The 23,685-nt window shown below is 45.2% G+C and overlaps 1 protein-coding gene across 1 annotated transcript in view; it reads right to left on the bottom strand.

The window, feature by feature from the left end:
• Window positions 1–5,217: 5,217 nt before the first annotated feature.
• The window catches only part of NSUN2 (NOP2/Sun RNA methyltransferase 2), a 28,982-nt gene continuing 10,514 nt past the window's right edge, over window positions 5,218–23,685 (bottom strand). Inside the window, exons 6-19 of the mRNA XM_007191646.3 lie at window positions 23,380–23,464; window positions 22,253–22,445; window positions 20,088–20,162; window positions 18,819–18,949; window positions 16,068–16,141; window positions 15,370–15,500; window positions 14,958–15,054; window positions 11,984–12,168; window positions 11,586–11,678; window positions 10,716–10,851; window positions 9,842–9,922; window positions 9,397–9,535; window positions 8,143–8,182; window positions 5,218–6,150 (exon numbers count right to left, since the gene is read on the bottom strand). Coding sequence (XP_007191708.2) covers window positions 5,928–6,150; window positions 8,143–8,182; window positions 9,397–9,535; window positions 9,842–9,922; window positions 10,716–10,851; window positions 11,586–11,678; window positions 11,984–12,168; window positions 14,958–15,054; window positions 15,370–15,500; window positions 16,068–16,141; window positions 18,819–18,949; window positions 20,088–20,162; window positions 22,253–22,445; window positions 23,380–23,464 — 1,683 coding nt within the window. The 3' untranslated portion in view covers window positions 5,218–5,927. The remainder of the gene's footprint in view (window positions 6,151–8,142; window positions 8,183–9,396; window positions 9,536–9,841; window positions 9,923–10,715; window positions 10,852–11,585; window positions 11,679–11,983; window positions 12,169–14,957; window positions 15,055–15,369; window positions 15,501–16,067; window positions 16,142–18,818; window positions 18,950–20,087; window positions 20,163–22,252; window positions 22,446–23,379; window positions 23,465–23,685) is intronic.

The following is a 23,685-nucleotide window of genomic DNA, read 5'->3' on the forward strand; positions in this document are numbered from 1 at the left end:
TGGCAATTTTGAAAAGCTGCTGAAACCATGAAAATGTGATCACTAAAAAGCAGTCGTTGCAATGCAACTGTCCCTTAAAAAGGGAGGTGTCCTGCGATAGAGGCCCCACTCACAACTGAACTGCCAGCTCTGCTCCTGTAGGTCAAGACTTTTTAAAAATTGGAATCCTGTTAATTCAGGGAAGGAGTAGGCGGTCTCAAGAAAAAAATTTGAATTTATTTTTTCAAAAGGTAATGAAGCCTTGGTTATGTTAATAATAATAATAATAATAATAATAATAATAATAAATGTTATATACCAATTGTACCCCTAATTAGGGAATCAGGGGAAATCATTTACATTTAAATTTGAATTATTTTCATTATGTTTTGGTAACTAAAGTTCCCATATTTATCAAAACAGCCTACCTGCAGGCTGCTCATAATGTGATAAAAAAAAAAAAACTACTGTGTTTTAAAGAAAAAACAAACATACAAAAACAAGAAAAAATTGGAATCCTGGCTTTGTCACTTACTCTGTGTGATGTCTGGTAGTTACTTATTTTTGCTTCAATTTCCTTATCTGTGAGTAGGGGTGATAATACCCCCCTCCATTAGGTTGCTGTATTGAATGCGTCACATATCAGTTGTCAGTTTACTGTCTCATGGCTCCAAGTTCATCCATCATTGCCCTCTCTGCCAAAACGGATCTGGGTCCTTGAAATAGTTCTGCCAGCTCTGTCAGTAGAGGGCACTAGAGCGACACTGCAGGAAGAAGGGGTTTTGCCTCAAGATTCTGGTGTCCTTGCTCCCCAGCTGCCCCACTGTGTGCAGCTGCCCCGTGTCCAGCTCCTGCAGGGTGCAATGGCCAGCAGCGCCCAGCGGCCAGCAGCCTTCCCCGGCACCCTAGAGGGCAGACTTCCAGCAAGTTCCACCAATGCAGAGCCATAGCAATGTCCCTGCGGTCACACCCTCCTCAACAAATCCCGGGGTGAGGAATGACGGGTTCTTCCTGAGGTGCTCTCGCTCAGGGCTAGCTGCTCCTTCTGTCATTCCCATACCCTTCACCATTCTCTTTACTTTTTACCAGCCAAGCCCTCATTACCCCGACCCCACTACCGTAAGCCATCCTTCCTATTAAATTTCCCGTTCCCACAAATTACTATGTGGTTTCTCCTGGTCACACCTGACTGACATGAGTCAGTGTAAGTAAATCACTTAAATATCATTGGCAAAGGCCCGACATTGTCCTGTTAAATGACTGTTATTACCTAGGCCTTGGTTTGCTTACATGTTAAATTGGGATGAGATTTACATACTCAAGGGTGTTTTATCGACTGCGTGGGCCCACAGTAACTGTGATGCAGTGTGGACAGACCTGGGTTTGAATTATGGCTCTGTCATTTAATATTGGTCGTGACAATCTAACCATGCCTATATAGACTACAGCTATACAAAATGTTTGTAAAGTACCTCAACTGAACAAATGTTAGCCATCTTTACTGCAAAGAAAACAGCAAGCGTTCTAATTTGCCTTTACAGGATCACAGTCTTGGATGAGCTAAGGTTATATAAACCAACGGTCCTCAATCTGACCACAAGTCAGGCCATATTGGGTTTAGACTCCACTCCGGTCATAAGAAATAGAGTCTCCAATAATAGGGCCAGAAATCTGCATTTTAAAGAAGCTCCGGAGAAACTTGAACAGAACTAAGAGCTCCCCCTTCCCTTTGGTTGGTGAAGTTGGCCCTGGCACAGCCGGTGGGCATTGGAAGGGCCAGAGTCTGAGGCTTTCAGCTCCAGTGAAAGAGGGGATTAGTACCTTCAAATGTTGAACAAATAGAAATAGGAAAATCAGGGCTACGCTGCTTACGTGGGGAAAAAGGGAGGATAAATAGGGAAGGGGGACTACAATAGAACCCGGTGTTGGGTTGGAATCAGAGGTGTTGATGTGACATGGTTTGAAACAATGTATAGGTAACACATACAGATGTACAAATGTAAGGTGTGTGCACACACACACATTCATTTCCTAGCTCTCTCTGCTGAGAGGGTCTGTAAGAAACAACACCCCAGTAGCCATGAGCACACCTAATACCAGACGTTGGTTTCTACCTACCAGGTTCCACTAAAAGGATCTGGGGATCCGGGGTGTCTCCAGGACTGGACCGTCATTGTACCAGAAAGAAGCATGATGGGGACATGTGGAAGGACGTTAGAACCGATTAGAAGCAGCTCCCATCAGCAAATCCTGGGACAATGACAGTAACATATACCTTACTGAATAAAACAGGAATCCTTGAGTCCACATGATATAAATGAATAAAGAAGTAAATAGGGGAGAGGGGAAAAGTGTTTAGTGTAGAATGCAAACTAATAATGTAGAGGAGTGATAAAACTGCAAATTATCATTTTGCAGATCTCATGGTAAAAACTGGTTCAGGAAAAATTACCAAGAAATGCTAAAGCTGGTGAAGTTTGATAACAAAGAGATATAGTCAAAAGTATCTCCCTGCAAAATACCTGTTAAGGTTTTAAGTGAAGAAATGTGGAGGCAGTTTTACTCAAGTAAAACTTAACTAGGAAGCGACAAATCCACATCACGAGCCTCTTGATATGCTCCTGGTGCCTTTGTTTTTAGCAAAGACATGCTGAAGTATTAAGGGATAATGAAACATGTCTGCAACTAACTCAATTGGTTCAGAAGAAAAATTAGTTACACACACACAGACACAGGAATTTAGGTGAAGGGTAAATAGGAAGTCTTCACACTACTGAGCTGGAAAGTATTTCAAAATCAAGAGACTTAGGAGACAAATCAACCAAACACAGTGTGTGGTCTATTTGTCCAAACCAATTTAAAAAACAAACTGAGAGTAAGCAAATGTGAACATTAACTAAGCTATTTGTGGGGTTTTTTGGTCTTTATTTCTTCCCCATCTCCCAGCAACCACTTTTCTACTGCTTTTTTCTGAGTTCAACTTTTCTTTTTTAGATTCCACACATAAACGACACCATGTTGTATTTGTCTTTCTGTCTGCCTTATTTCACTCAGCACAACGCCCGAGGTCCATCTATGTTGTCACAATGGCAGGACTGCCTTCTTTTTTACAGCTGAATAATATCCCATTGTATATATATGCGCCACATCTTCTTTACCCATTCATCTGTTGATGAACTTAGGTTTACCCCTTTCCGTACCTTGGCTATTGTAAATAACATATGACTAACATGGGGTGCAGATATCTCTTGGAGATAAGTTTCATCCCTTTTGGATAAATACCCAGAAGATTGCTGAATCATCTGGTAGTTCTATTTTTAATTTCTTGAAGAACCTCCAGACTGTTTTCCACTCCCACCATCAGTGTACCAGGGTTCTCTCTTCCCCATGTCCTCACCAGCCTTTCTCCTTTTAGGTAATAGTCATCCTAACAAATTGTGAGGTGACATCTCATTGTGGTTTTGATTTGCATTTCCCTGATGACTGTTGATGTTGAGCACTTCTTCATGTATCTGTGGCCATTTGTCTTCTTTGGGAAAATGCCTACTTAAGTCCTTTGCCCCTTTTTTTAATTGGATTTTTTTTGAATTCAGTTGTATGGGTTCCCTGTATTTTTAGTATTAACAGGTTAAATTTTAGTATTAACCCCTTATCAGACATATGGTTTGCAAACGTTTTCTTCCATCCCATAGATCACCTTTTCATTTTGTTGGTTTCCTTTGTAGTCCCACCTGTTTATTTTTGCTTTTGTTGTCATACCCAAAAGAATCATTGCCAGGAGCCATGTCATGGAGCTTACCCCTTATGTTTTCTTCTAGGAATTTCAGAGTTTCAGTCTACATTTAAGTCTTTAATCCATTTTGAGCTGACTTTTGTATATGTGTAAGATAGGGGTCCAGTTTCATGCTTTGTGCATGTGGCAATCCTCTTTTCCCAGCACTATTTATTGAAGAGACTGTCCTGTTCTCATTGTACAGTCTCAGTTCCTTTGCCAAAAATTGACCATATATGCATGAGTTTATTCCTGGGCTTTCTATTCTGATCTACATGCCTGTTTTTCTACCAATAGCATACTGTTTTGCTATAGCTTTTTAATACAGTTTGAAATCAGGAATATGATGCCTATAGCTTTATCCTTTTTCTCAAGTTTGCCTTGGCTATTCAGGGTCTCTTGTAGTTCCATACAAATCTTAGGATTCTTTTTTCTGTGAAGAATGCCGTTGGAATTTTTTAGGGCTTGCATCAAATCTGTAAGATCACTTTGGGCAGTATGGACATTTAAACAATATTAATTCTTCCAATCCATGAGCATGGAGTATCTTACCATTTATTTGTGCCTTCAAGTTTTTCATCCATGTCTTAATAGTTTTCGGTGTACAGAATTTTCATGTAAGTTATTTGACATTAAGGAATTGTTACTGCTTTTGGTGTGAAGTTATTGAGGTTATTTTTTATTTTTATTTTTTAAAAGATTTTTTTGATGTGGGCCATTTTTAAAGTCTCTATTGAATTTGTTACAATGTTGCTTCTGTTTTATGTTTTGGTTTTTTGGCCATGAGGCATGTGGAATCTTAGTTCCCAGACCAGGGATTGAACCCACGCCCCCAGCACTGGAAAGCGAAGTCTTAACCACTGGACCGCCAGGGAAGTCCCGAGGTTATTTTTTAAAAAGAAAAAGGGTTCTTATCTTTTGAAATGTTAGACACGATTTACTTCAAAATAATACAAAAAGGTGGGTATTAATGAGATTGTATTCACTGTGAAAGCCAGGTGACAGGGACGTGAAGGTTCACCACACCATACTCTTCTTTCCTGAAATTTTGAGGGTCTTGATAGGATGTGTCACCCAGAACCCCGCCTGACACAGAGCAGGGACCTGGTAAGTGACTGACTGCAACGGCCACGCAGCTCCTGCCTGGTCAGCACAGTGCCCGAGGGAGCCCGTTCAGCACTGGAGACGGTTCCCAAACTGCTAAGCAACCCTCTGCCCACCCACATCGGGCTCACTGTAGCTGCAGCGTCAGTACCGCCCTCTGGAAGATAAAAGGTTAACCCACAAGAAAGTCCTTCAAGCGCTTTCAGGCCTAACTACTGACTTTATTCAAGAGCTGCCTTCACATTAAAATTCCTTCCACCAGCTAAGAAGGCTTTAATCCTAATGTTTCCATTAACCCCAAAATAAGTTAGTTCCTTCTGCCTCATGAACTGGAGTAAACACTAGAGTCGTACACATACCCATTTTCATTAATGACTCTTTATTTAAACTTTCCAAGGATCCCAAACCCCATTTAAAAATTAAAATTGCAGGGTACTCCAATAAAAGCACATAAAACCCTCAAGACTAGTATCACAATTCACGATACAGCTCTTACTGTGAGAAAGTTTATTTTACCTTTTATTACAAAGGCACAGAAGTCATCTGAGACCTCAGATATTAACCCCACTGCGTATTAATGTCACACTAATGGGCCACTTAATACAATTATTAAAGCTGATAGTACAGTTTTCCAACAATCCACACGTAGTTACAGATTCTCTCTAAAAAAAATGCCTAAAAGAAGCACTAGGCCTTAAGACCAATACAGGCATAACAAAAGGGACCTGAAATTTTCTGCCAGGGCAGTTATAATTCTTGGTAGAATAAGACTTTAACAATGAAAGTCTATTACCGGCAACAGGCATACTGGACCCAACTTTGCCAAAGAAATGAGGAAATTCTAACAAGCTAAAAAAATACCTTCCATACGCTCCACGTGAAAGGCGTCCGGGGGTCATTCACAGACCTAGCCTGCCGTCACCTCCCAGTCTTGACAGACGTGTGCCTCACCGCTCACCAGTAGTCCTGGGTTTCGCCTCAGCGGCGGCGCCGAGGCGGAGGCCCCTGCAGCCAGCGCACCGGGGCGGGCCGGCCGCCGGGTCACTGCCTGTGGCGGCCTCCGGCCGGCCGGCTACCCTGCCCCTTGCTCAGCGCCCAGCTGGTCCTCCGGAGCCCCAGGGCTGGCTGCACTCTCGCTCGTCGGAACAGCCCTCTCTCTCTTCTTTTCTGCCAACACCTCCAGCCCCATCATCCTGAGATAGTGAAGCCGTTCATTCTTTGGCACAAAAGTTCGAATTGAGGCCTTTCCCCGCCATCCACACAGCACGATGGGGCACTGGAGCGTGTCCGGTTTCCTGTGAACACAACGGCTCCGGGTAAGCGTTAAGCATCCTCCTAACTGCACCGTAGGCAGTGCTAACACACAACCGCTCCCCAAAAGCACCCCGAAGCCACGGGGAAAGCACTGTAGTCTGTGATTCTACGGAGGCTTCTCTCAAAGGAAAACCAGCTTCCTTCCTCCTGTCCTGAAGAGTACCAACACCCTCAGGTTGGCCAGGTTTTCCTTCTAAAAACTCACAGTGGAATAACCCCCAACTCTGCAGATTTCAAACACTTTCAGTGTTAGAATTTCCAAATGCTTGCACCTTCGCCAATGTGAAGACCCATCTGTATGCCCCACCCTACCAACCACCAGGAACTTGTCCTGTCCCTCGTGGCTCCTCGCAGCTCACGGCCCACGTCTACAGATGAGCAAACTGAGGCCCCGCAGAGGCTGGATAACTGGGCCCAGGGTAACAGCGCCAGCCGGACAGGGCACCAGGACCGGGAGCCAGGACCACCATGCTTTCCGTACTCAGTGCTTCCCGGAATTGGGTCTGGTCACCCACCCCCGTAACGGTACGATGCCCGGCACGCCGAGCCTGCCTGTGTCCAGCAAGCAGTGCCATCCAGGTCCAAACACCCTGCCTGCCCAACCGGCTTCCCAGGCGGCATCAACTCCCCTTTCCTAACTGGGAGGGCGGCTACTGTCTGTATTACGCATGTGCCCCTTACCAAGCACTGTGCGTATCAGCCTGTACCATGCATACTGTTATTTACTTTCTTTCAAACGTGACTCTGGTCTAGTTTTTAGGCTCCTAAAGCCCTCATTTAAGTAAACATGTGTCCCAAGCCTACCTGATGCCAGGCATCAGTGACACAGGCTGTGCAAAGAACAAACAAGCGTTTCAGTCATACTTCTCAAAAAACAAACAGAAAAAGAGAAAGGCCTGAACCAGGAAGAGAGAAACCACTAAGAAAAGGAGATGGAAACACATCGGACCTTTCCATTTTTCTAGGACAGTGAGTTGATAAAAAACGATGACAGGAAAATACCAGAAAATTCCCATACTCCCATTTTCTTCCTCTTTAAAAAAATCTAATTCCTGAACCTGTCTTTTCACCTGTGTACTTCAACCAGTAGAAACCAGCATATGTGGAAAAGCGGACCCGCATCTTAAAACAGCCTACAGTTTTCTACGTGGGCCACACGAGCACTGTTACCTTACAACCCACCTGCCGTCTTACTCCTGGTCCCGCCCCCCACCCCCAGGCTGCACCCCACAGACCATGCTGGGTGCCGGGACCTGGCCTCCCGTGCGAACTCCACCCAGGCTGCTGCCCAGCTGGTCCTGCCTTCCAGAGAAGCTGCCCAAAGTCCTCTCCAGCCCAGACTCTGCTCTAGCTCCTCCTTTGGAAATGGTGCTTTATTTGACAGAGGCAGCTGTTAAATGTAAACCAGTCTGGGGACACGAACGCTGACTCTGCCACCCCCTTGCTGAGGACCCCTGGGCCTGACACCCAAGTCCTCTGTCCTGTTTCTGGCAAGCGCTGACCACGTGGGACCTGCTCCCCCTGCGAGGGGTGTCGCAGAGCAGTGGTCCCGTGGTCCCGAGGTGGCTGTCAGTCTAGCTACGGGGGCCGGCCCCCCATGCCCCGGCCCAGAGCAACACTGCCTGGTACCTAACAGGTGATCCACAAACACCAGCCGAACCAACAGCCGAGGTGGAAGAACTCAACCTCTCTTGACTGTCCTATCTGTACACTTTCTCTGTTTAAGGTAAAAATCAGAATTAGATTTCTAGGGCACAGAGAATAGGACTCTGCATTTTATCTTCTAAGTAAAAATACACGTGGCTTGAAAGGAATGTTTTATCAAGAGTAACTTCATGACATACGAGAATATTCCAGTTCTAAAATTTGCACAGTACTATTTGAGAGGAACATCATAAAAGGCTTCTAAGACCACCCCCCCCCCCCCACGGACAAGAACACGGAGGCTCCGAGGGCAGGAGCGTCTCACTTACGCGGGGTCCGGTTCGTACTTCAGGACGACGCTGCCCTTGGCTGGAAGAGAAGCAGACACACACTGGTCGAGCTCTGCCAGCAGGGACACCTCTGCTGTGCACGTTTGTGTGCCCAGAGAACAGTAATCTAGACTCTTGGTCTCAGGGGTCCGGAGGTAGAAAAGAGGCCTTTCCGTCTAACTTCACAATGCCATCTGCAAGCCAGGCACCAAGTGGGGTCACAGGGACAGTGGGGAAGAGGCTCACGTCAGACCACTGAGAGACTGAAACACTCAGCAAGCCTCTCTCAGGAGCAGGGAGGTGGGGATTAACTACTGCTTGATTCTCAAAATTCAAGACTAAATAAATAACTGCTCCCACTCCCCGAAAGAGCATGGAACAACACATTAAAAAATGCCAAAAATTATGCTGCAGTCGTCCAAATGTAGGATTAAAAGAGAAAGAGAGCACACGTCCCCTCCTCCTTTAAAACAATCCCTACTTTGAACGCAGCCCTGCCTGGGGAGACGAGGAGGCCTCGGCCCGGCAAGCTCCTACTCCTCAGGCTTCAGGCCTGAACGTCAGGCATGAGACCACGTTAACTTCAATGACTGATTTGTGCCCTTTTCAGCCAATTGAGCCGGAAATAAGGAATAAGTTATAAAAAAGTAAGCAAGAAAGAAAAGAAAAACAGAACTAGAGTCCAAGTGGGATTATTTGTATTCTGAGGAGGAAACGTCACTCAGTGATTCGAGGTGGAAGTTTATGAAACAGAAAAGCACGGATGTGACCGCCACCCGCAGAGCAGCAGGAACCTTGGGCAAGGACGCACATTCTACTGTAGGGCGCTGGTCAAGGTGCCAAACCAAGCCGACAGCCTGTGCTCGTCGGTCCCCTGGGCCTCGAGACGCAGACACACCCGAGCGCTGGGACCTGCCCTCTGCGTCCACGTGGGGCCCGGCCCTGGCTGCCCAAGTGACAGTGGGCAGCCTGGGGCTCTGGCAGGCAGGCTGGCCGGGCCCCGACACCTGCACAGGTAACCGTGGAAGGCTGGCTCGGGGAAGGAGAGCAACCCCAGCAATGCCCTTGACCCTCAATGAAAGGGATTATCAGGTATGTCTCCAGAAATCCCTCCGAAAATCGACGCAAGCACTAAGAACAAAGTCACAACGTCCTGAAACATAGAAGTGAAAAAGCTCCATCAGGCAGGAACACCTACATCTTCACTATGTGTACGAGGACAAGCTGCGTCTCTACGCCAGCCAAACTGCTTACCCATGTCCTTGACTTGGCTGTATGCCTCACTGCTGAGTTTTCTAAAAAACGGATTTTCCTGGGTTAACAGAATTTTAACATCTTCCATGGAGACGATGATAATTCTTGAATTAATAAATGGATACAACGTATATATTCCCTGTGGGAATAAAGAGAGGTGGCCATTACGAATGGCAGCAGTCGCCACCCAGGCACGTGAGGTGAGCCGCCGGCGTCCGCGGGGTCTGGCCGGCCCTCCCCTCACGGCAGCCCCTGGCAGGCGGGACGCCAGTGACACGCGGGACACACGCCAGCAAGCACAGCCCCACCCTAGCGCCCCGGGAAAGCTCAGTGTCCTCGAGAGCCCCCCTGGCAGAAGCCAGCCCGGCGCTCATTGGTCCTGACCCGCCGGGCCGGCTCAGAAACACCCATCCACGCCTCCGCGGCCCCCACCGGCCGCGCTTACCTCCTGCGCCAACCGGAAAGCACAGTCGAACTCTTCACCGCTGTTGTTTCGACACCAGACTTTAACCCCAGTGTTAATAACCTGGGATGGAAAATATCAGATGAAATGCACATAAGTGAAAGTCAGGATAATCGACTAAAATACTCCTTTCTACCACAAGGAGACAGAGCTCTAAGTAGCTGCTGAAAGAAGGAAAAAAGGAGTGGAAAATACTTCAAGAGTCATCTGACTAAAATAGACGTTCTCTTGGCCCAACCGATACTCTCACACGGCTTCGGTTTCTGTGGCTTATACGGACTGATAATTACAACAGACGTTAAAACCAAGAAACTCTGAGAACACAAGAATAGGTCAGCACACGTTCCACGGGCCATCAGGAGCAAGGATGCCGTCAGCCTGGAAACCCCAGCAGACACCCAAGAGAGGAAGGAAAGATGGCACCTAATGGCCCAGCCCTGTCCTGAGAACACTCTGACCTCGGGGGCCTCCAGACCACACAGAGATGAGCAGCGTTAAACACGCAGGCAAGAGGGAAACGAGCTGGGAAAACTGTAAAGCAAATGAGAAGAGGGCCCAGCAGTGGAAAAATTCTAAGGAAAATGGAAACAAACAAAGCCAAGCGCCCACAGGAGCAGCAGGCAGACGTCGGTCCCCCACGACACAGACAGCGTGAGCCCAGCGGGGCCGACAGGACACGGCCGAGCAGCCTGTGCCTGGCAGCGGCTGAGACCCCCAGGCAGCTCGGCTCCCCTCTGCCCACGACACGCAGACTGGCAGGGCCGCGTCAGGACCGGCCCCTCCCGCCCGAGTCCCAGCAGACGCGAAAGCACAGCGCCCTGAGCGCACGCGGGCCCCGGGGCTGCGTGAGCGGTACCTTCACCCTCTCGCTGTTGTTCAGCAGCACGTTTCTCAGCTCCTTGGACACCATGTAGAGCTGCCTTCTCTTCCCCTCCACGGTTCGAGTTAACAGATTCATCTTTGGGAAGGAAGGGCCCAAAGCATAAAATTTCCTGCGAAGAAGACAGGGCGGCTTACAAGAGTTCCGTTCAGAATGTGACGAGTGCCTCTTGGCAGGCTGCTCGCCCCGACAGGTCCCGCTCCTCAAAGCTGCTGTGGGTAAGGGTGCTGGCACTCTGCCGTGGACGCCCACCTTCACCCGCTTCACCTGGGCCTCCGGGAGCTTCGCCCGAGTGCAGCTAGACCTGGGACCTGCGTTAACAGGTGCGACCTCCCCCCTCAACTGCTGCTCCAACACCACACCTGAGAGCACCCACCTGCTGCGTGGGCATTTGAGGAGGGATTTTTACAAACACAGGCAAAGGACCCGCTATCTACAAGACAATGAATGTAAGTGACCACTCTGGTTTAAAGATACCAAGTTCAACAAACAAGGAAGAGATGAACCCAAGACTGTTATCCTGAGCACCTTTCCCCTCTGTTCTACCTGGAAATCCCACCCAGACCCACTACTCTTCACTTCCTAACCGGGAACAAGGCGGGGAGCCCTGGCCGCAGCCCAGAGTTTTCCATCTCTCTATCATCTATACCTTTGGGCGGTTTAGGTTCTCTGATTATTGCTCACCTTAAATTGAAGGGTTCAGTAAACACCCTCTAAACTTTCATCCAGCTCCGACATGCGTTAAAAAGGGGCTAAATGAAAAACTACAGTTAAATGTGACTACGTGTGCATTTAACCCTACGGTAAATGTAAAAGAAGAACTTAAAACGTTGAATTCATCCTTACTGGATAGGTGGAAATAATGGGTCGTCTTCAGGAATAAATACAAACGGATCTTCTTTAAATCCAAATAACTTCATTTTCTTAGATGGAGGAGGACTGAGAAGGGAATGGAGACGAGACGATCTGTCATCTGAGAAATGCCGCTAAATCCCAATAGCACACGCCTCCGCCCGCCCAGCCCTCATCCCAGCTCCGTGCAGCGCGGGCTCTGTAGGGAAGTAGGTCTCTTCCCTCCAGAGGACAGTCCGCGGCATCCACCCTGGGGGTTCCTCAGCACTGAACCGTGTCCTATACAGCAAGGACCCTGCAAAACCACCCCCGAGACAGCTCTGGGCTCCTGTTTAATCTACGAGGGCTGGGGAGACACGAGAACGTGAGCAACAAGACACACCGTTTCTTACCCACACACACCATCTTTCTTATTTCCATTATTCTCTAAATTCTCAGCTCTTTCAGTTGCTTCTGTGTCGCTAATCCCAGCGGCCGGTTTACTCTCCAGCTCCAAGGGGTGGGAGATGCTCTTTCCCATGGGGTCTGCTGGGCCCGGCTGCACAGGCCCCCGTGGCTCTGCAGACTCACCCTGCAGCTGGAACAGGGGGTAAGCTTGTTTAAACTCAGCCAACAACCTCCTCTGCCCTGATACAGGAAAAGACGGAACTCAAAACGTCGCAAAATCCATCCAAATGAATACAGCATCTCATGTACAAAAGAGAGACAACAGAATTTTTTTAAAACAAGTGTTTTAAATCTATCTGCTATTATAAGCAGAATTCATGGGCACTGATTCTAGTTTTAACTTCCCGTTTCCTAGCAAAGGCCAACAACGCCAGCTTGTCTTCACTCAGAAATGCTGCCGTGCATCTGCTCTGCGTGATGAGTCGCATGCTGCCCCAAACATACTATCCGGGGCCGAGAAGACAAGGACATACATAAAGGACAGTGGAAACTCTCCCAGGACCCCTGGATAAACCGCTGTGGAGATTAGAAGAAAGATAGTAGAAAGATAAAGTGCACCTCCAGGGACCGAGAAACTACCTGTAGAAAAACGAACTTCTGATCCGGGATAACAGTATAAATTTGGCTTTAAGAATGTGCAAAACGTTTCAGTTACATTAATTTTTTATGTATGTTTTATATACGATCTTACATAAAAAAACTATTACATGACACATAGCACAGCGACTACAGGTAATAACACTGTTGCATATCTCAAACTTCCTAAGAGAGCAGATCTCAAGAGTTCTCACCATGAGGAAAAACATTCTGTAACTATGTATATACAAACAGAATCATTATGTCATCCACCTGAACTAATATAATGTTGTATGTCAATTACACCTCAACTTAATAAAATTCTTTAAAGCTACACGTCCTTTCTAACAGGTCACGAGATTGGTAAAAGTGATAATTCTCAATCCCTATGAAGTGAGTTTACGAATTAGGACACTTGAACACAGAAAAGTTCAACGTGTCCCTCAGTTCACAAAGCTATTAAGTGGACAAGTTGCTAAGGTCCTAAAGCTATTAACACTAGGCAACACCACCTCCCAGAAAATGTACTCTACTTAATTGTTGAAAAAAAAAAAAAAGGCAAAACAGAACAAACCCCCAAACCCTTTGACAAGGCTAGCGATGGTCCGCATCCTTCCTATGCCCACCTGTGCCTGCCGTTCAGAGCCCGTCTCCCACGCCCCTCTGTGCAGGAGGCTTTTTCTGTTCCACTGCAATGGCCCAGATCTAATCCTGCCCCCTCACAAGGATACCAACAGCACTCTGTCAGCATGGCTCTCCCTGGCTCCAATCCTGACTGTATTTACAAGATCTAATCCTGCCCCCTCACAAGGATACCAACAGCACTCTGTCAGCATGGCTCTCCCTGGCTCCAATCCTGACTGTATTTACAAGCTCCATCACCTCAACCAGACAACGGCGTCCTGAAGACTGAGAATCTGAGTTACCAACGTGGCCCCAGCAGAGCCACGCTGGGCGAGCTCACAGGGCAGGCCGCCAAAACAGGTTTTCTCAGCTAAATGAATGAGGAACTGACACACTCAAAGGAGACAGAAGAAGCAGTAAGATTTAAATGAGCAAACGATACCAAGTTGTTCTAAAGAGTGAGATGCCACGTCAGAGGTGGCACGCTGAAGAAAAGGCTCAAAACCACTTAGGTGACAAAAATGTCAGCACAGCCCCAAGTGCACGGGAACCTGACGTACACGTACGCGACAGGCTCTGGCCAGCGCCCGTGTAGTGCAGCACCAGTCGTGCGCTTTGACCACGTCAGGTGTGACCGGTGCCACGTGAGGTGCTTCTTCGAGTGAAAGTTGACGCTGTTTGTAAATCGCGGAACGAAAGCACGAAAAACATTTCACTAATAACTTACTTTAACTGCACGAAAATCACATTTTATTATACTGCGATAAATAAAATGTCATTCATCTCACTTTTCCGTTTACTTTTTAAAACGCGGCTGCAAGAAAATTTAAGTTACCGTGTGGCCGGCGTTCACGTGTTAGGGAGCACTGCTCCGAGCTCCGGGGCTGTGAGAGTCAGGGGCTCCGCCTCTGGAAAACCTCTCCGACTCACAAGCACCGTGCCGACGGCCCGCAAATGACACGTCGCTTCAGTGTGAGGCTGTGCCCCAAGCATTCGTCGGGATTAGCCATACCCCAGAGGACGGCTTCCTTTCTGTTTCTCCAAAGGCCAAGCATTACTTGTCCTCGTTTTCCAGCACGCACTGTGACCCCAGGCCATGTTCCACGGTCACGGAAGGAAGGCTGACGGACACGCTAACAAAGTTCCCCACGTTGATACACTGATAAAGGGGAGGAGAGCGCATCACGCGGCAACCTTGTGTCAAGACTCAAGGCTGCCCTCTCCGAACCCCTCGGCTTCATGGCCTCCCTTACATAACCCAGGGGGCGGCTGAGGTTCGCTCGACAGGTCAGGCCCTATCTATGTCCACGTCAGCCAGGCCTGCACAGCTTGTCATGACCTCTCATGGCCAAGGCAAAGACGAGCTGGCCTGAGGTTGGCAGAGTTGTTCCGACTGAAAACTACCCACAGGAAGGCAGACACAGACACCGGCCTGCAGGGGTTCTTTCTGATCCTAGACCACAGAGCAGTCGTCTTTACGACTTTCCAATTTTTATTAAAGAACTGGATTTAAGATATAGAAGAAATGCATTTCCCAACTCTGCCTTTTCCACCTCCCTTGTAAGACACTGCTGCTTTCTGGAAAACTCAGAATTTAAATTTAAGAACACCACCAGCACCGCCTCACACACAAAAACGCTCCACTGACCTCAGCCAGCTTCTGCCTCAACTGCACAAAAAGACCGCACGGTATGTTACGTTGTTTTGGAAGATGTTTACCTTTGGGGGACGTTTATTCCATGGCATTGAAGACTTTTTCACTAATACTGCCACGAAGAACCCTCCAGTGTTTTGATGATGTGGTAATATCCTAAGACTGAAACAAACAAACAAAAAAAAACACCCCACACAATTTACCGTTTTTAACTGATCCTAAGTACACTCTTTTGCTGTAAATATTCACCCAGCCCTCACTGACAGAATCGTCAACGTGTAAAAAGTTAACGTACTGGCCAAAGTATTACCTAATTAAGTTCAAGCCATTTATTTTTGTTATTTACAAATGCTCAACGCCTGCAGCTCAGGCCCTGAGAACCTTACTTGCTGAAAAGCTCACACACGAGGGGTCGGCCACAGGCGCAGCCCAGACCACGCAGGACACGCCAGAGGTCCCACCTCCCCACGAGCTCACCACCGCTCTAGGTGCATCGCCTGTGACTTCTCGGGGTCCTTTGGGGGGAACATGGTAGGCCGAATTTGGGTGTGTCTGCTGTGGGGAACATCATCCCACGTTGCAAACCACTGCCCATCCTTCGTCATCACCTGCAGGACGAGAGGGTGGGATTCTAGATTACCAGCCCCACCTAATAATAGGAAAAGTCAGAGTGGGCGATTCTCATTTCTCTCCAAAGCGAGGACTGTTTGCAAAGATAAAAATGAGACAAGCTTTTATTCCATGAAACAGGACAATCGTCCTATAAAGCAGCATTTTCATTTTCCATGTGGGTTTTTATTTCTTTTTTAAAACAAGCCTCAGATTGTTCCTCGTTTAAAACTGAAAAGTGAATTGTTTCATATTGGAAACAAGGCTTGAATTCCAGCCAGTTAAAAGAAAAAAAGCAAAACTATACTTATGGGGATGTGAATAAACAACGCTGACTTCTAATTGCAGAATAAAGACAGGAAAACTTTTCCAGGGCCGGAGAGAAATATTTGTGTAATCATACCATTTGTCATTAAACATAATTTTGAAATTGATTCTAAGCTGCATAACCAAATGTACTATTTACTCAGGTTACCCAACCGTGGGTGCTTTAAGACGTCCACAAGTCTAACAGGTCTATCGAGCTGACCTGCCCTTCTGAGTCAGAGACCTTGCAGAAAGACTACCTTCCACTGTGTGAGCCCAGGCATCCACTTTAGTCCTGGCAACTCAGAGGACACATCAGCAAGCTCCAAGGCACCTATGTATCAAACAAAAAACAAAAACAAAAATTCACATTATGCCCAGTGAAAGAAACTAATTATAAAAGATCACATATTGTATGATCCCATTTACAGGAAATGCCCAGGGAGGGCAGATCCACACAGGCAGAGAGCAGATTAGTGGTTCCTGGGGCGGGCGGGGGTGGGAACAGGGAGTGACTGCAAATGAGCTCTTCTCAAAAATGCAGTGAAGTCACTACAGATTACCGAACTGCACACTTAGAACAAGTGAATGTTACGTGCATAAATGACAACACAGTAAAGCTGCTGCAATAGGGAGCTGCAGAGTCCACACCGCGTCCGAGACAAACTCCACAGCAACAAGAGAAGCCACCGCAATGAGAAGCCTGCACACCACAACAAAGAGTAGCCCCCATTCGCCACAACTAGAGAAAGCCCGCGCGCAGCAACAAAGACCCAACGCAGCCAAAAATAAATAAATAAATTTATAAAAAGAAAAAAACAAAACAAAACACTGTGTCTACAGTAGCACTACTAAAAGAAGCTGTAAGTTGGGCCATTACAGGAGACCTCTCAAATCAACTACCATCCACAGACCACAGACAGATCAGACAGTCTCAGGAAGAGGAAAATCCAACATAAGCTCCATGGAAGCTATGAAAAATGCAGGCAATCATGAAAACAGAGCGAAAGAATCCCCAAGGTGGAGGCCCAACAGTAAGAAACCTTTGACAAAAGCATCACACTGACCTCCACTAGTACATCCAAATATTCTGGCTTTTAAAAGCAAACACTAGATAATAGTGCAAGTGTACGAAAACTGGTTTTCTCAATCAAACACTGCCCTGGGCTCAGCAGTGACTTCCTGCCAGCATTTGGGTCAGAAGCTGCCAACACTGGCCCAGCGCGTGTAGACTGAAAGCCTATCAGCCACCCTCCCCCCAGCTGAGTCTGAGGACTTCCAGGTGGGGACCGCAGCCTCTCCAGTCGAAATCCCCAGCAACTGCAGAGTACAAGGCCCAGCCAAGGCCTACTGTCTGATGAAGCCACGTCCACACACGACGTCTACACATGACGGAGGACGGAGATGAGACATCTACAGTGTGGTCTGGAGCAACCACGTGCAGAGATGGCTGTGAGAGCAAACCCGACACTGGACACCCACCTGCCTGGTAAGAAAGTAATTACAGAATAGGACACTAAGAGTTCAATGTACTGCCAAATTACATCGCCCACAGCCGTCCTCTTCACATGCCTTTCGAAATAAAGTACCATCAAAAATGTACAGCTCATAACCATGCAAGGAACACTGTTCAGAAATCACGTCTTTATGTAAGTATAGCAAAACAAAGTAAACACAACATAGTAAATTCAGGTCGAAAGGACCCCAAAGGTGCGAACAATCAGAGGGCTGACCACACAGCACAGAGATCACTAGGCCACTAAGAATGGAACAGAAGCCTAGACGGTCTCGGATACCGCCTCAGGAAATGCACACCTGTTTCAACATCTGCATTTCAACTTGCTTCATACATAAGTAGAAAACTCGGTAGCATTCTATTCTGGAAATGTAGTTAGTTTGAAATTTCCAATTATTTCTGTTAAGGAGAAACTGACGGAAAGGTTAACATTTCAGCAAAAACATGAAAACATTATGAAATGTTCTTACAACCTATCTGGCCCCTCAGTATAAAACAGTGTGATAAGACCTCACACCCATTAGGATGGTTACTATCAAAAAACAAAACAAAAAAACAACCACAACAACAAAAAAAACCCAGAAAATAAAAAGTGCTGGCGAGGATGTGGAGAAATTGGAATCCTTGTGCACTGTTGGTGGGAATATAAAATGGTGCAGCTGCTGTGGAAAACAGTACGGTGGGTCCTTAAAAATAAACACAGAATTACCATCTGGTGCAGCAATTCCACTTGTGTGTACGCACAAAAGAACTGAAGGCAGGGTCTAAAAGAGTTATTGGTACAGCCATGTTCAAAGCAGCGTTTATTCACAACAGCTAAAATGCAGAAGCAAAACCAAGTGTCCATCAACAGATTAATGGATAAACAAAATATGGTCTAAACATACAATGGAATATTTTCAGCCTTAAAAAGGAAGGAAATTCTGATATACTGTATAACATGGGTAAACTTTGAGCACATTATCCGAAAAGAAGTAAGCCAGTCAGTCACAAAACAACAATACTGTAATGATTTCACTCAAAGGAGATATCTAGAGTGGTCAAAGTCACAGAGACAGAAAAATAATGGGGGGGTGGGCAGAGGGGATACTGGGGAGTCATTTAATGGGTCCAGAATTTCAAGGTGAAGAGCTCTGGAAATTGGCTACACAACAATGTGAATGTAGTTAACACCATCGAACTATATACTTTTAAATAGTTAAGATGGTACATTTTTAAGTTATGTAAGTTTTACCACAATTTTTTAAAAAATGCAACAGTGTGGTAAGGATCTGACATAACCTTTCAAACTTAGAGAAACAAAATGGGCAAACTGCATAACTCACGAAATACAACAAACCCATTATATAAGCATGTTTTTAATCAGGGATACCTCATTTTAGGGTTTACGGGCTAATCACACAAACGAACGTAGAAATACAGAAAAATACACTATAGCAATAAAGGTTTTGAAAAGTACATACATACTCTTATTGAAAGATCATCATGCACTTACCTTCACTCTTTTCCAGTAAAGATGCTATGACTGCTTCATCTTCAATGGGGTTTAGTGAACACGTAGAATACACCATCCTGCCGCCTTCCACTAGCTGTTCAGCGCCCCGAGTTGCAATCCGCAGCTGTAAACTAAGGGCCGGAGACTAGGTTACCCTAGGTTACCCTATGTGCCGAGCACATCCGCACGGCACATACATCATAGGCACTGACTATAGCACATATTCATTACAAATTTTATGACAGACATAATAAAATATAAAATACTCTATGCAAGGTGAACAACTCCCATATAAAGAAAAAAAATAACAACAAAAATTTTAAGATTTTAAGCGAAGTTAGAGTAATCCTATATAAGATGTTCCCTGTTTATCTAAAAAGCACCTATTTATAGATGTTGTTACTATATGTTGTTGTTACTGTTCTGTTAACCTTTCCCAACATGCCAACAAGCAAAGTATAAAGCTGATTAACAACTGAATTCAATACAGTAGCTAAATTTCACTATTAAAAAGTCTCCATACTTATAGAAATATTTGCTTTTTCCTTCCATGAGCAGTTTGCATCTCTTAGTACATTATAATCCCAATTGCCTGTTTCACAAAAACAGTAGTAAGTTTTTAACAGAGAAACAAAATTTCCTGAAGTTATTTATGGTAAATATTCATTAGTACCCTCTAGATCACCCATAGTTCTATATTTGTATAATTTTAATGTTAAGTGAAAAAAAGAAAGCAAAGCTCTGTAGACAGTACAATCAAAACAGCTATTTTAAAAATCCCTCTGCACGGGAAAACACTATAATACACCAGGCATGACAGAAATTATCTCTGAGTTATAAGAGTTTCTTTTTCCTTTCACTTCTAAGAACTTTCCAAATTTTCTTTAAAGACAACCAAAACATATTTCTGAGAGGTCAAAATGTTAAGCAAAATAATTCAACACAAAAGAACTGAAAACAGAGAGGAGAAATATTAGTAAGAAATGGTCATTTCATGGAAAACACATGTTTGAAATGTTACAGGAAACTTTTATAGAAGGCATTCTCAATAAACGTGTACCTGAAATGTATACAATCTTCAGTTCCCTACTCTTGAGAGGTTTTAAAAACAACTACTTCTGACAAATAAGCAAACTCGCATGAAGGTGGCCATTAACATTCTGAGGCTTATAGTCAGTCAGCTGAAGCTCTGGATGCCCAGGTAATTCAACCATAAACCTTCACTAATCTCTTAGTCACACAGGGCTACCAATTACACAGTTTATTTACCCATGCAGCTGCAAGCTGTTTAAGGTGCTCCACTTTTTCCAGACGTCAATGTTTTTTCTCATAGTGCCATCTCCACTGCAAAGAAAGATATTTAAGAACTTAAAACTCTGAACCGGTAAGATGATCACAGCTTAACAAATATGTCATATTCCAGTTAAATTACAAAACAGGTATCATTATTATTATTATAAACACCAATTAGCAAACAATCTAAATTCTCACAAGCTACAATAAACTTTCTATTTTTGTTTTGGGGACACTCTAGTACAATAAACTAATTGCACTTCAATTTCAATGCAATAAGGAAATAAAGATTTGAAAAGAACACCTCTCTCAACAAAGAGATAGTAATTTGTTTCCATTTGAGAAAAAATACTAGCAAAACTAATCTTCAGACCTAGGACACAGAACCTTTTGATCCTGCTACTTAGAAAAGAAACTTGGCTAATCAACAGTAACATTTTAATCAGAATTACAAGAATGATGATAAACTTACACTCATAAAGGATTCCCACAGCAAATTCAATTAAGCCAATTTAATTTCTTTACCAAGATTTTTCTATATATCACACTTAAACATTTTTTAATTTCTGCTTTTACTTAATGGAAATCATTTACATGTAAATTCCATAATACAGAGTTGATCAATTAATCTTTCTGTCCACATCTAATTTTATCTACTCAGAATTTGAGTAATTCCTGTGTCTGCTGGCTTTCTCTGTAAAATTTAATTTTCCTTGATGGTCTAGTCACATGTCCTTGAGGTGAAGGGTCTGCAGGATGGAAACGTCCTATACGATATAATTGCTTTCAAATAACATCCCTTGCTTGTATGGTGGTGGCTTAAATTCTAATTCCCTCAACTTACAACTCAGAGCTCATGAGGTCACATCTTTCTCACAGTATGATATCTGTGATCGAAAGAACACAGGGGTGGGAAAAATCAGTTTTTCTGACCCAAAGGAAAACTAAAAAGCTGCCATCTAGAAAGGAACGTAGCTCATGACCTATTTCAATTTTTTGAAGGAGAATTCTTTCGGTATTTGACAGGCAGTCACACTCAGTGCTAATGAGTTCTGCCACCAGCAGTAATCTGCCCCTTGTTTAAATAAGACAGGATTTAATTCCGATGTGTCATATTTAAACACTGTGTTTAGTGCTAACAAAGTTCTATGGCAGCATTTGTACTATGGTCTCAACAAAGTCGTGTTCAGAAGGTATTAAACATGTGTGACACCAGTGCCTATGTCACTGCCTCCAGGAAATTAACAGACATTTTAAGTTTTATTCTCTTCTTTTTGGAAAAACTCAGTTATTCAGCTATGCCATGAAATTCTTTTATAGGTAAACCCAAAAAATCTAAAATTTATTTGTAAAATTTCAAGAAAGCTATGTGTACAAATACAGATGAGTTTCCCAAAGGTTGGAACCTCTGACTTTCTCTGTGCTACATAAGATTCACCATAGAAGCCCAATGTGATCACGTATTATCCTATGACAAGTATCCTACATACTCACCGGAAATAAGGACAAGCAAATCGCTCCCGGCACTAACATCCTGAAATGCCTGTTAACGAGGCTTTATAATGACGCTGCTTGCCTCTCAGGTATCTTCTTCGTGTCCCTTTTTAAGACGATCAAAACCACCCCCTTGGGCTTCCCTGGTGGCACAGTGGTTGAGAATCTGCCTGTTAATGCAGGGGACACGGGTTCGAGGCCTGGTCTGGGAAGATCCCACATGCCGCGGAGCAACTAGGCCCGTGAGCCACAACTACTGAGCCTGTGCGTCTGGAGCCTGTGCTCCGCAACAAGAGACGCCGCGATAGTGAGAGGCCCACGCACCTCGATGAAGAGTGGCCCCCGCCTGCCACAACTAGAGAAGGCCCTCGCACAGAAACGAAGACCCAACACAGCCAAAAATAAATAAATAAATAAGTAAAATTAAAACAAACAAAAAAAAACCCACCCCGTCTGATCTCTTCGTTCTGTTTATCACTAAAATTGAGTTTCTGTCTTCTGATTTACGCTCACAGTGTCTCTCTCTTCAAACCAGGTGCCACAAGCTTCATACCTGCAACTGCATGCGCGCCGGGTGCAGATTCACTTTAGACTATATCTGATCTGGTTTCGAGTGGACTCTGGGCTTTCTGGCCTCTGAATCGTACCTGCAAGGGACGTCACATAAGATGCGGTCGTAGAAGAGAGCCTCCTTCTTCCCGTTCACATCCACCTGGAGCCGAGGGATGCAGGAGGCGTCGTGGTTGACCACCATGATGCAGGGGCTGCCCAGCCGCTTGGCCTGGTGCACAAGCAGGTAACAGCGCTTGTTGTCCACGTCATTCGCGATGACAAACCCCTCTGGGAACGCAAAGCTGTGCGTCAGGTGAAGGGTGGCGTAAGTGGAGCAATTTCCTGACATGCGCAACCTCTAGGTGGGCAGGTGAGACGGGCAACTGAGCAAACTTAAGACCGAGCTTCAATTTGCTAGAACTAGGGACGTGGTCCAGAAAAAGGAACCAGGTGGCTCGGCATGGATTTTACAGTCACTTAAAATGTCAAAACTTCAAAATTCATCTGTTCAACAATTATTCACTTTGTACCAATTACTGTGGCAAAAGTAACGTTTCCATTATTAACTATTAACTAAAAAGGAGGGTGAGGGGAGAAAGATGTAGAAAACAACGAAATCCCCCAACAAGTGTTTAAAATAGTGCACATGTGCTGGGCCTCCATTCTAGACTCTGCGAATCCGCTTCCTGGGGAGGGGCCGAGGCCCCTGAGGGTCAACCCGCTCCCTGGGAGGCTCTGACCTTCGCAATCTTACATAATGTCCTCCAAGTTCAAGACAGATGTCCCATTTCGTATGTGATGTCTGGTAATGTCACAGAACTTACCTATTAAATGGCGGTGGGATTTGAACCTGGGGAGTCTGACAGCAGCTCTGAACAACTACACTCTCCTGCCTCTCACATAGGTAGTAAACAGTCAAAAGGAAACAAAAACCCCAATGTGAGACTGTTACTACTGAAAACTCAGAGGGCAATCTACCTACTGTGGCTTTAAAAAGAAACACCACTTGCTTTTATAGAAAATACACGGAATCGTAAAGTAAAGGCCCTCCCCACAGTGCCCGTGTGGGTCTGAGGACACGTGACAGGTGTGCACAGCGTCCAGCTCTACTTTCAGAGACACAGAACCCATCTGCCTGATGCCTCCTGTGTTACGCTCTTTTCCTTGGCTACAACCCACCAAAGTAGCACCCCTACCCTTCAAACACCAGCCCAGTGCATACCTGGGAAAGGCACGCTCATGTCGGCATGCAGCATCTCGATGAGCTGTGTGGTCTTTGATCCAGGTGCTGCGCACATATCTAAAATCTACTGAAAAGCAAGAAAGTGTCTGATGTTCTTCTTTTGATAAATCAATCATCCTACATTTAATTTAGAATGACTTAAAATTAGTTTTTCATTTCTATTTCACAACCCAAACACATATATTTATAGAATGAATCTATAGCATATTATATTGAACTTCCAGGAGTCTAATATTATATAATGTCCCCAAACCAAGAAGGATAAAGATACTTACTCCACAGGGG

Source organism: Balaenoptera acutorostrata, chromosome 2 (genome assembly GCF_949987535.1).
Source record: "Balaenoptera acutorostrata chromosome 2, mBalAcu1.1, whole genome shotgun sequence".
Taxonomy (NCBI): Eukaryota; Metazoa; Chordata; class Mammalia; order Artiodactyla; family Balaenopteridae; genus Balaenoptera; species Balaenoptera acutorostrata.